At 36.4% G+C, this 13783-nt stretch overlaps 1 protein-coding gene across 5 annotated transcripts in view; it reads right to left on the bottom strand.

The window, feature by feature from the left end:
- Nucleotides 1-13783, bottom strand: part of KIAA0408 (KIAA0408 ortholog) — a 31625-nt gene that overhangs the window by 5005 nt on the left and 12837 nt on the right. For 3 of the 5 annotated variants that reach the window (XR_012508625.1, XM_074368395.1, XM_045524510.2), the window contains exons 2-5: nucleotides 9561-9811; nucleotides 5251-5613; nucleotides 5084-5163; nucleotides 2310-3642 (exon numbers count right to left, since the gene is read on the bottom strand). Coding sequence is in view for 3 of the 5 variants with exons in the window: in XM_074368395.1 (XP_074224496.1) it covers nucleotides 2310-3642; nucleotides 5084-5163; nucleotides 5251-5613; nucleotides 9561-9695 (1911 nt within the window). In the remaining 2 variants the exon portion in view is untranslated. Of the gene's footprint in view, nucleotides 1-48; nucleotides 315-2309; nucleotides 3643-5083; nucleotides 5164-5250; nucleotides 5614-9560; nucleotides 9812-13783 lie in introns of all 5 variants that reach the window. The other 2 variants (XR_006728454.2, XM_045524511.2) reach the window with 2 other exon arrangements.

Raw genomic sequence — 13783 nt, 5'->3', positions numbered from 1 at the left:
AATGGGCTTAATAAATTGTGGACACCGACTGTGGGATGGATGTATTACCATATCTATGAGCAAGAAAAAGCATTGAAAATGAAAGAAGGTATTTGTCTGACGTTTGTGGTCTTGAGTGTTTTAATCAAAGCAATTCACTTTTAATATGAAAATAGCGTTTGATAATATTGTAGATCTCTTCACATTGACGAGTTTTGATACGACTGCTTTCTTTTTAGAACTATGAGTTCAGGATCCAAAAGTTCATGTAGGATAGTTTTGATATGATGAAACTAAAGATTTTTCTTAATGTTAGGTGTTAGGATATTTTAGTGCTGTTTAAAAACAAAAAGACAGTAATTTAAAGAAGAATTCATTTACATCCAGTTATTTTATATCAAGTTATTGACACTTCTAGAGGTCCTAAACAAAAGGCACACAAACCACGAAATGATTTGCCTGATGTTATCTTTTTTTTCCCCCTTAAGAACCACTGTTACTATTTCTCAAGTTTCAAAATTACCATTACTTTTTTTTTTCCAGGAGCCATGGCCTTTGGTAGAAACCTTTAAAATACTTTTAAATATAACTTCATTTTAATTGCTAATGAAGAATTGTGATCTATATTGGGTATCATCTGATGACTGAAAACAATTTCCTTCTCTTCCCTTCTCTTTCTTTCCTTTCTTCCTATTTTGCTTCCTTTTTATTTTAATGGAAGAAAAGCCATTGCCATTAAAAAGCAATTAAAAAGCTTTCATGACACATTTTACACCTTTGGTTCTTATCGACCTTCTCAACAAAGCCTGTGGTCTTTGACTTGAGCTGGGCAGTAAGGATGGCCTTTCTTTTTTTTACCTGTTTTTTTCATTTTGTTTTGTTTTGTTTTTTGTCTTTTATTTCTATGACCGTAACCTGCATCTACTTTTTCTCTCCTTGGAGTCTTAGTTTTTCACACTTGTCCCTGGGGAGGGGGAATGGAGAACTCCTAAGGATCTACAGTAGAGGACTCCTCCCAAACCCACGATCAATGCAAAAATGGTAACTATTTAGTAACATTTGTTAGTTAATGAGAATTTTGGCTGTTTATTGTATATATGCTTCCATTTCCCATCTGAAACCACAGAATCATACAGGTATTTTGGGGATCAACTGAAAAATGAAATACAAAAGCAGGATAATTATTTGTACCTTGGGCAAACAGGCAAAGTTTCTGATAAAACGGATGTAAACTGATACTTTTGTAGGATTTGAAAGAATGATACAATTTTTTTCTTTTTACACAAGAAGGAGGCAACCTGCATGATCTAAAACTATGCTGCATACACATGTGCTGTGTAAAACTAGCACTGGCTAATTGTAACAATACAGCACCCTGTAAATTTTTGTATATTATGCATAAAAGGGACTAATGGATAATTCTTCACTGTAAATACCAATCTTTTCAACCTATTTTTCTCCTCTAACTAGCAAAGATTATACTCTTTTGCAGGATTAACAGTTTACTTAAATCCCCATTTTCAGTGGCAGGGGGAACGGCAATTTCCATGCAAAGAACTTATACAAATAATAATGACCTTAAACCTTTTACACTACAACATCATTTTTCTATTTCCATGTACTGCCTTTTAGCTCCACAATAAAAGAACTTCATAAGGCACTATTTTAGATGATGTTTTTTAAATCATGTGACTGATCCCATGAGGAAGAGCACGAATCAAATTCTGGGAATGACAGACCCAATCATAGCTAATAACTGAAAAGAGCAAGTTATTTTTAAAACATTTCCCATGTACTTTAAGAAATATAAACACTTCAATAGAATAAAATTCTACAGATTAACAAATGCACATTCAGAATATTTTTTTCAAAAAGGAAGCTCACAACAAATATTTGATCTTTTTGAGGTTCTTAAGCCTAATTATATTACCTTGTGCCATTTCAGAATTTTTAAAAAAATTATAATGTGCTATTCTCAGACTTAAAAACTATACTTTAAACCTATAATGAAAAAGAATATGAAAAGGAATATATGTATATATATGTATGACTGAAACATTACGCTGTACACCAGAAATTGACACAACACTGTAAATTGACTATACGTCAATAAAACAAACAAACAAACAAACAAAATTATACTTTTAAAAGTTCATATTGAGCTGTAATCCTAAGGTTTCTATTTGTTCACAAACAAAGAGCCAAGGAACTAAGAAAATGTTAAAATGTGTGCCAATGTTCTATTTATATGGACGGGCAACTGACTGAATTTGGGGCCACTGCTGAATACGGATTCAGTTCTACCAAAATATGTTAAATTGCTTTCTCACCTCTATTACCTTTTTCCGATCTACTCCTTGCTTCACTTGCTGTGCCCCACACATAGCTGTCTTTTGCTGAAGCTCTTGTTCTATCTGGAGCTTTTCTAAAGGCTGATTTAATGTGGCTCCACCAGTGACATCAGAATTACATTTGGTCCAATTATCCTGGAAGCATTTAGAATTTTGCAATACAGACCCCGCTGACGTTTCGTAGGTTTTCAGCAGCTTTTCCACCACACCATAATTTGACCTGGGATCAGCCGATCTTGGTCGGCCAGACAAATTACTTGGTCTCCAGTCATGCTCCTGGAACATATTCCGGTAACTGCTCGGGCTTACGTGCTCCTGTGTTTGTTTGAAGAGGCCTGTTGTGGATTTTTTGGTGGAATTATCAGGCACAGTTTCCCTGGGCACAGGCACGTGGGCGCTAGTTTTCAGAATGTCAGAAACAGTGTCACTTTCTGAAGCATTACCTGCACAAGTAATTAAGGTATCACAGGGCTGAAGATCTTCAGATGATCCTGAGAAGCTTTGATTTTGCTGAACTGCATGACAATTTCTATCTGTTCTAAATACGATCCTGTTAAATTCATCAGTCTTTTCTGCCAGCTTTTCATTTCTAGTAGTCTTTTCAAAGCCGCAACCGAAACTTCTCAGTGGGCTAGTGCTCTGTGTCACTGAGGAACCGTAGACATTGCCTACATGAAGACCAGGATGAGATTTAGCAGGCTGATCTGGGATCGCCTTTTCATATTTTGGTTTATTGGGAATAGAGCAGGTTTTCTGAGACCAGAGTGTAGAGGGACTATTTTTTGCACCTGTCCCAATGTCAGATGACCACATGCTAAGTCCAACATTCTCATTACTTGAAGGCTTGTTATCTATTTTGGTTTCTGGTGCCAAAGAAGAAAACATGATACCATCTTTCAAAGTCTTCCCTTCATTTAGACACAACGTAGGCATCGCATCATGCGGCCACAGGAAATGAGGACTGCAGTTCCGTTCACCGTGACCTTCTTGGGCCACCCTGCTGCTGTGGTCTAAACTTCCCTTCAGACTTCCATGGGCTTGCTCAGAATAGGAGCTGGGAAAATTTCGAGATGTGCTTCTTGGAGGAGGAACTGGTGGAGTTTCATTTCTTTGCAGATCAATTGTATTGGTTCCACTTTTGTTCTTAGAATTGTTTAGGAAAACACTGGTACAGCACAGATTCTTTCTGTTTTTCTGTTTTTCTTTTTCTAAATTGGTTGAAGGAAGGCACTGCCCATTGTTGATCATGTGATCTCCATGAGGCATGTTAATTACATTTGGCATTTCCTGGAGAAAAGAATCTGACTTCATCCTAAACAGTTATAAAACATGGTATATTAGTGATAACTTTATTTATGACAAGCCCTTAAAGACACTGAGACTAAAGCAATGGATTCTGTTACAGGAAAAGGAGTCACAACTTCCTCAAACATTATTTTTTTATAAATCCCTTAGTCCAAAACTTCAAGTTCCTTTTACAGTAAAATAAGGCCTACCTCCCAGTGTTGTATGCGAGACTCAACATACATAGTCTGACCCAAAACATCTTTTCAACTGTGTCTCTCATTTTTTCTATTACCTGAAACTTCACCTACGCTCAGACTAGACTGTGTGTGGTCTCTGGGGTGTCTGCTATTGGGGTTCCCATTTCTATAGGTTTCTCTCTTGCCATTTCCTTATATCCTCTTTGCCTACTGAATCCCTATTCATTACGTCTTCTGAGCCCAAGTTCCTCTCCTTGAATTTGAAATAACATTCTAAGTAGTAGGATGGAAATCTGAATCAAAGCGCAAAGAGACATGAGCAATACCAAACGGAAGGTGTTATTTGGACATGAAAGAAAAGTGACAATTTTGTTGATGGGTAAAGGGCATATAAGCAAAGTGAGCTTCAGAAACAATAGTAAGGCTATTCAGAGGACAGTGAGTACTTTGGTGTGGATGGAACATAAAGCAAGAATGGAAAGGATGATGGAAAGTAAGACAGGTGCATTAGGTTAACTTGTAATGACTTTCAATTACATATTAAGGATTTTGAGCTTTTTTCTAAAGACCACGAAGTGACAGTGAAAACTTTATATGTGATGTGGTTTGTAGAAGAAAATAGACAAGTAATAATTTTCTGAGTTATCAAAATAAAAACCTAAATATAGCAATAATGTGGATTCATAAATTAAAGTTAATCATATTGATAAATATAAATCATACTTATATCCCTTCAACTTATGAGATCACTTACAATAAAGGGCAGACAAATGCTCATTAACAGAGAACAGTAGGCAATAAAGAGAATGAGAACTAAATGACTCAAAATATTTCAGTAGAACATCACTATATAATTAAAACACCACACTGTTAAATCTGACATAGTTTAAAGATGTATTTAACTAGATTAACCCAGTATACTCTTCCACTGGCCAAATACTCAACATGAAAAAACTCAAAACAAAAACTACATTACAGGATACTTGCTAATTTATTATGGTGGGCACAGCTTAACTAAACACCAAAAGAGTAAAGTGTGCCTCAGAGTCAAATTACAGAGTTAGAAGATCTGCTTTAAGAATTAGTGAACAGAGAAATATTCAATTTACATTTTTATCTCCTATCTAAGATGACAGCTTTTAATCACATTACTAATTCTCCCTAAGAAAGTGTGAATGAGATGCCAGAGGCAATTTGGGTTCATTAACTGAAAACAATATTCTTTTTTTTATTTTCCAGCATAAAATCATCAGAGATGTACCAGCCTACCTTCTGTGGTTAGACCGCTTTCGAATTTCCTCTTGAAAGCTGCATAATTCTTCACTAACTTTGGCAAGTTCTTCAAGAGCCTTTATACATATAAGCAATAGCATGTTAGCCTTTTGAAATGTAAACGTTTCTTTAGAAGCAGTCCCAGGCCAACCCCTCCTACTTACCGTGTTGAGGGCGCTGGAGCAGCTCCCACTGTCTCCCCCAGAAGTCCTCAGGTCAGGCCAGGCCTCACCCTCCCTTTGTTTATCTGTGGTCAAAGAATCCATGAACTCTACTTTGGATTTTTTGGTAGCTTTTTGCTCCTTACACATTTGATTTCTTTCATGAAATAAGTTTTGCTCTGTGTTATCTTTTTTTCCCAGATCATCCCTGTGATTCAACCCTGTAAATTCACATTGTCCTGAATTGGGGTAATTTGGAGAAGATTCCACCATTTTATCTTGAATGGCCTTCTCACAACCAAGATCAATGATCTTAGCGCGTTCACGCGTGTTGACTTTCCTCCGAAGCTTTACTTCGTGGCAGAGCTGGAAGGAAAACAAAGATAAAAATGTCTCCCTAATCCACTTTGTCAGTACTTTTGACACTAAGTACATTGTTTTGTGTCCTCTATGCCATATTACTGTCTACTACCCCAGAGTATTAATGTTTATGCTGCCAAATCGTGCTTCTAAAATCTAGATTAGCCAGAACAACAATGTGATAAACTATAAAGATTACTTTAGTAGGCCAGAGCATGGGTGGTAATTTCTATCTTTCTGAGTAGAAATCAACTCATTCAAAAATAAAATAAACCTGTACTTCTATATGGATGTCATGACACAGAAGCACTGTAAACAAAACTGCAATGACCAGAATCAATTACTGGCAATGCTCTCTCACTGCTTGCAGAGAGAAGAGTTTAATATTAAGGTTCTACTTTTAAAATATATGATCCTACTTGTGTGCCAACACGTAATTGTCCAAATAGTTGACCATCTCACAAAGTGATTCCGCTCATTCCGTTCCCTAAGTACACATTTTGCAACCAAAATATACTTCCTTTGGAAGCTATGTTGGTGAGGGCCAGGTATTACTGAGATTTTTTTTAATGCCAAAGCTATACACACTCAAAAGAAATTTCTTGGTGGTAGGGGAGGTATAGCTTAGTGGTAGAGCTCATGTTTAGCATGCACAGGGTCCTGGGTTCAATCCCCAGTACCTCCGTTAACAACAACATAAAGTTTCTTGTGCTGATTAAAACAAATGTGACCCTGTCCTATATAATACAGTATCATCTAATAGTCTTTGATCATCTATTAGTCTATGTTAAAGTGCGCCCCCAATTATTTCTTTGAGAACTTAATTTAACTTGCAGATACTTAGCTCATCCCTGAAGAGTGAAAGTAAGTGGCTTTTTCTTCAGGCCAGAGTTCTGGGAACGCTTGCCAAATTCCAGCGACTGTCAGATAACCACTAAAGCAAATGACTCTACATTTTACAGCCACAACCGATATCTGCACTACATTTACAGCCACTACATATCTGCACTATTATTCAAGGAATATGAGAACAGATTTATTGCTGCTCAGTATTTACCCAAGTCTCAGATGAGGGAAACACTATAAATAGTTAATGCCTAACGGATATGCATTTATTTCCCTAGATACTTATAAATCTGTCATTGGATGAAGTCAGAATAGCATCAAATTGCAGCCATGAATCCACTGTTTGGTCCCTGTAAAATTATCTGTACTGAACTGTTGTAGGTATTATAATTTTGGCTGACCTTGAGGGACATTATAAGAGACAGCCCTCAAAAGTACCATGCTAAATCCAAGGATACTGTTGGTGGCATCGTCCTCTATTTGAGGAGCCATAGATGAAAACAAAATTGCTTTAGTTGCAAAGTCAGGGAAGAAAGTGCTATTTTGGGGGAATAGGTTTGCTTTTGTTTTCTGAATACTGAGAAAGATGCATCTGATCATTTTTTGTTAGTTACTAGAAAGACAGACTTGCTGCATGCAGTTCACATATGAGCCTCCCTCTTGTCTTCCTTTCATCTTTTTCTTCTAGTTTTGACATTCTTTACCTTATATAGAATTTCATTTGACATCTTAAATTCTCTCGGGGATTTCAGTGAAGTATGAATAAACAATGTAATATTATTGATGGAAAACCATTTATTTGGTATCCTTAATCGGTGTTATTTGGTACCCTGCCCTGTTTTCAGTGGTTATCGGATCATTCGAACAAAGGAGACAAACAGGAAAGCTTGCAATGTGATAAAAAAAAATTCCCAAGCATTATTAACTCTATTCAGGATTTCTATCTGAATTATTCTAGGTTTCAAATGATCCACATGTGTACTTCTTGGTTTTGCAATAGCAAATGCAATGACTGTGGATAGTGGCTGAATAAAGGATCATTAGCATCTTAATACCCAACACTGATTTCACTAGATGATATGATTATTTGGAATCACTGAAGTTATGAGTGTACCTGGAAATCTATAATTTTCTAATTTATGGCTTAATAAGTGTATCTGATTTAATACACAGAACTTAATGATAAATACAAGACAAATATCATGTTATGCTTGTGGCAGGTTATATTTTTTCCAGCTGTTGATTTTTAATTTTAGCTAAAAAGATTGTCTTGATTTTCTGTGACATGTGAAGATAATTTCCTCCTGTTGTCCTCAATCTTTTCTACTCTCAGCTTTCTAGCCCGTAAGAAGGAATGTATAAATTCTTACAGGTATAAACCTGCGAGTAGAAAAAAATGCATACCATGCCATTTTATATAAGGAACTTGAGCACATCCATGAATTTTGGTCTCCATGGGAGCTCCTGGAACCAACTCCCCGTGCTTACTGAGGGAGGACTATATATACTAGTGTGATAAGGGGGGCACAATGCTAGTTTTCATGTATTGAAGAGCATCATCCATGGGCATTCTGTGTAAGCACATTATCTAAACATATTTCCAGGTGTGGTGCTGTAAACTGCGGGCAGCGTGCCGTAAGGAGCACCACAGCTACTACCCAAGATAAGGAAAAAAATATTCCAATCCTTCTGTCTTCTTGATGCAGAATGAGACAGTATTTTTATGGACTGTCATCCTATGTTTAAAGCATGTTTAATGCCTGCTTATTGATAAGGCTAATATTTTCCATAGATGGAATCTACACGGCTGTCAGAATAATTATTTGGCAATAACAAATTTAACCAGACAGCAGACTGTCTTAGCTACGTGGCTCAAACAATTGGCTAGACTGATCCTATCTTAACTATTTTGCTTGGATGCTAGAATTATCTGAGACTGTTACTAACTGGACCTTCCAGATCTTTGCGAGCCAGTGACCTATGACTCCAGGCTCTGGACTGGAGTCGTGGATTCTGATTTGACCTAGCCATCTCCAGTCTGAGCCTCTGGGTGGAGGAGTTAAGAAAGTAAGCAAAAGGCATTTTCCAAACTCTAGAAGGATAAGAAGCAAATTTTCCTTTCCACCTTTAGTTATCCTCAACATACTTGCTTTCTCAGCTCTATTTTAGAAGAATAGTTTAATAGCTACTCTTTTTTTTTTAATTTTTCCTTTAAGCATGCCAATTTGTATTTTATTCACAACCAATTACATGTCTGTTAATAAGAAAAATATTTGCACTATAAACACAGAAAGCACCAGCTTTGTCTGTGAATAAAGGCCAAGGAGTCTGTTAAAATAACTGCCTTGGCAATGTGCACAAAACCATATAAGTCAATAGCATGAATGTTATAAGAAAACAAAGTAAGTATAAATAATTTTCAGTTGGGATAAGCTTGACTATACATCAATGCAAATACTTAAAGGAATTATTCCAGCTCCAACAGGCTGAAGGGATAATATGACCATTTGTATCAGAGTCAGAGTCATAGTATATAATTTTCCACACACTCTTCCCTAATAAATGTGACAATAAATGTGGCACACCTTGCCAGAGTAAATACCACGTCCACTGCCATTTTCCTTTTGATAAATGACACTCTTTTTGAGTCTACTGGATTATCTAATATGTAATTTCCTTTAGTAGACTTAGTCATACATCATGTCAGGAAAGATCTGTATTTTAATGCCCAATTATAATTTTGTTAATATATATTCCACCATTATGCTTTTCTTATGTTTTCCTCCTGGGCCCAGTATTTGAAAACTTACACAACATACATATCTCACTTTTGATACCAAGGCACTGTAGTCAGAAAATTAAAAATTGATACATTTCAGAGCAACATTTCAAGTTCTAATTTTCATGCAAGATTATAAAATAAGCCATAGTCTTTACAATACCATTGAGTTAGGTTATGCTATTTTGGGTCTAGTCAGTATCACTGAGACATGCATCTTTTAGGTGGAAAAGGAAAAGAAAAAATAGTTTTCAATAAAAAGCCAAGCAACAGAATTTTCATTCTGAGTTTTAAGTTTCCAATGTATTCAAAACAGATCAACTCATACCTCTTCTATCTTCTTCTGCATGATCTTCCATTGACTTTCCCATTCCTTTCTTTCATTGTCAAATTGGTCCAGTAGTTCCATCTTTTCCTTGTGCCAGTCAGTCTCTGTGTTCTCCCACTGCTTATGTAGGTCCATGGCAACCGTGTGTTAGTGAAGGGGTGTTTCTGCTCGTCTCTGCCTTCTCTTAACTGTTTCTTGGAAGCTTAGAGTTGTTTTATTTGAAGCAGTCTCACTTGCCTTTAAAATAAAGCCTAATATAAACATAAGAAGAGAGAGTTCCAAATCCGTGTGCTTTCTGGAAACATTTTATCAGTTTGTCAAGAGCCACTGACACAAACAAACTATAGGAAACTTGGACTCAAAAGACGAGAAGAGATGACAGAAAAATCTGCTTAAGGAAAAACTAACACAGTGGAAAAAACAAGTATTGTCCACACTTTTTTTCTTCCCCTTTCTGAGACCAGACAGCAAAATTATAGTGGACAAGATGGCTAAATGCATGTGTGAGACAGAAGTATTCCTTTAACTAACCACCTAATCTAAAGATAGAACTTTTCATGAGTGGGAGTATGAAATTCAACTGTATAGTCACATTTACACGACTGTGGTATATTCTGCTGCAACAGAATTACTCCTTCTGGATACAGATATATACACACCAAGATGAATGTCAAATGCATTTTCATGGTACATTCAAATAGGCTGTTTATAGGTTATTTTTTAAATTCTCTATGTGCATAATAATATCATCTATAAATAATGACAGGTTCGTTTCTCCTTTTCCACTTATTATGCTTAAAATTTTTCTATATTAATTTACTGCTACAATAAACATTGAAGAGAAAAAAAAAAAGAATTACTCTTTCTGTTTCCAGATCATATAGTTCTGTGACTTAAACTCCTGAGACAGTGCTGGACTACAGTCTCAATTTTATATTGAGTTCAAGCCCATGACAAATGTGTACTGTATTAATAAGACCCCAGCATTAGTAGTCAATCTTGGACTAATGTATCAGCAAGAAACTAAACTAAAGCATAAAAAAATTTCATTATTTTACTTCATCAAGTAAAACGTAAGAGCAGAAAAACTATCCTGGAAGCCATATGTTAAAACGTATCCATGCTCTTTTTTTCCTGATGTATATCATCTGAATACAGAATACAGAGAATCAATACTGAATACAGAGAATTAAGGAAAATGTTTTGATCCATTTTCAGGGAAATCCTTGATCATATTAAGCAGTGACTGAAAGAATTTGGTTTCTAGCATTTAGGATATGTGTATTTAGGATTTGAAGATGTACTTTAAGATACCTGACTGGTAGCTCTAAGTCATCTAAAATTTCTGAGGTTTAGTTTATTTAACATTAAAATGGGGGCTATCCACAGGTTATTATAAAGATTAAATGACATATGGAATGCAAAGTGGTTTCCGAAATTCAAAATTTTCCCTATTTTTGCTTTTAAAAATTTCCACTGAAAACGATTTTTATTAATAAAGTCAGATACTTTTTTGAGGGGTAGAAAACATGTTTAAAATGTTTGACTCTCCATCTAAGATAATCAGGACTATAAGAAGTCTAACTCTTCAGCATTTTAGGCCATGACCAAAATGCCTTAACTTACCAGGTGGCAGCTGATGTTAATTATGAGCAAAGTTCTCAAAAGTTGATAGCTACCTGGGTGCTGGCATTGTGGAATGAAGCCCACAACCCAGGTGGCAAGCCCCATTCTGCGATCACAGAAGACAGCTGCATAGTTCATATCCCAAATATAAGATAAACATTGAAGACATTTCATTTTTTTCAGACTTTCTGAATGTGCACATCTGACTGATAAACTGTTCTGAACACATATTTTTTGAGCTGCAACCTATTAATGAATTATAATAGACTAATAAGGAATAACAATGTCACTGCTATCTGTATGCAGGGCTCCACCTTCAAAAACACCCTGATAATATGAGGATCTATATGGTTACTCTTCTCTCAAAAAATCTGCCACAGATACTCCTTGATCATTCTTACCAATTTCTTTGGTACTCACAAAACTATGACGAGTTCAGTCAAGAAAAAAAAAAAGTAGTTTCAGATTTAGCCCTTAAAAATGCTATCATGTCTCAATTTACGCCCTTAGCCATGCTAGTTTTCTGACTCATTTTCCATCCTCTCTGTCATCCTTCGTCCCTTTTGCTACCCTCCAATCCTATGAGACAGTGACCACAAACACCTGCCACAGCAAATGCATGTTGCCCCCAAATAAATGTGTCAGTGAAGACCTAACAAAATGAAGAGTAAAGAATATAAAGAATTTTCTGTTTTGTTTGTTTTGGTGAATCAGTCATTGATCTCAATTGCCTGTTAATCTCCTAGGTTCATCAAGTAACTATTCACAGGAAATGCAGGCAGTGCTAATTTTCAGAGACTGCAGACTCCTTTAAAACCAGATGTAATTAACTGTGAGCTGAAACTACCTTGCTGACTAGCAGGTATTTAAGATTGACACTTCTCAGGAAGAATGGAGTGGTTTAAGACATTAAGAGACAGTTGCAGATTTTACCAAGGGAGTTATGGAAAGAGAACAGACTAATGTCAAGCTACCAGGAAGAGTTGCTATGATAGTCCATATTTCATCCTATTTTTAAACACTGTAACTGTTCACAAATCATCAGAAAGTCTCTTCTACAATTATGTAGCAAATGGTTCCAACTTTTCTTTTTATTCCTAACTGTTCTTGGACCATTTCCAGACCAGGGTTAAAAGGCACCAGGTTCTTTTCTCTTTCACCTATCTGAAGATCATTCAGGAAAACCCTCAGTCGGATTTGTTCCTGGTAACAGGATTATACTTGAACCCAGGGAATGTTCTCAAAGCAGATTGAATCCCACACTTAATTGCAAAGAGCCAATCTCATCACTTAATACAGAGAAAGGCCAATTCCCTTTCCAGGGTTGGAGCAATATCTAGTGCCAGAAAGTGTAATGATTATGGATCAAAAACAAGCCTTTGATAGAAAATTCCTATAGAGCAGTATCTCTGCCGATTTCTGCAGGAGAGTTTATTTCACCTCCCTAGTATCCATGTCTTCTCAGAAATGTCAGATATAATATGGCTGAATATATTGCTTTCTCTATTAAAAATAAAATGGGGTCCATAGAGTTTTCTGAGGATTAAATGTGAAGAAAGAGAATGATTAATCAAAGTGAATAACACTGTTTTAGATCACAACGGGTGATTAATATATGCCTGTTTCTTGGTTTCTTCCTTCTGTCCCTGTCTCCCTCCCTCTTTTTTCTTGTCTCCCCACCCCCAACTCTCCTTCTTTTTACCTTTCTCTGGAATAAAACTGATGATTTTGATTTTCATTTAACTAGAAAATTGACAGAAGCAAGTCTAATCGTGTGAACTCATGTTTTTAATGATTTTCCTTTGCCCTCAGTAGTTTTCAAGTGTTTTCAGATTACACGGCAAGGTAAATATTTAGGAAAACTTTTTTATTGTTAGTAAAAAGTTGGATAGCCAACTCTTAGATAAAACTGCTTGTATTATAGTTCTCCTTAAATGTTAAAAAAAAAATCCAACTAATAGGGCAATTTTGTAGGGACATAATGTTCTATAATGAGAAGTTACGGGGTAAAGTGGCTAAGCCAGTTCAAAAACTCAATTTCAGTGCTTTCTGTTGAGGCAAATACAAAAGTTCTCTTTGTTCCTAGTCGGCACTCTTTTTCGCCCACAGATATTGGTATCTCTGTGGGAGAGAAGGAAGAATTTCTGCTGTCGGCCCCACTCCCTGTGTCTCTCTGATTTTCCATTTCATTTTACTTCCTCCAGAATTTCATTCAGAATAAAAATTTATTAGAGCAAATGTACAAGGGTAGAGTGAGCTGCATTCCTCAGTCATGCTCTGTTCACCCCCACAACCGCTCTAAGCTAGCCTTGCATAATCCACTCTCACCTGCTTCCCCTTTCCCACTGCCGGAAGCCAGAGTCGTAGAGTTGGGAGTGGGTTGCGTAAGTAAGGTGATGGGAGGAAAACAGTCCGCTGACCTTAGGCCCTACTAGTAAGCAAAATTCAAGAGCAACTTAGGAGTTTCACAGCAAATCACTGTCATTTCCCAGGTTAGCCTCAAGTTGGCCATGGTAACACTTCTTCGTCTGAAGGGTGCTCCATTCTTACTACACCTTGGTGGTTCCCATTTCAACCTTCATCTCTCCCACTGAAAA

This window comes from Camelus bactrianus, chromosome 8 (assembly GCF_048773025.1).
Source record: "Camelus bactrianus isolate YW-2024 breed Bactrian camel chromosome 8, ASM4877302v1, whole genome shotgun sequence".
Taxonomy (NCBI): Eukaryota; Metazoa; Chordata; class Mammalia; order Artiodactyla; family Camelidae; genus Camelus; species Camelus bactrianus.
The sequence above is the reverse complement of the archived record's forward strand: the minus strand, read 5'-3'. Positions and strand labels throughout refer to the sequence as shown.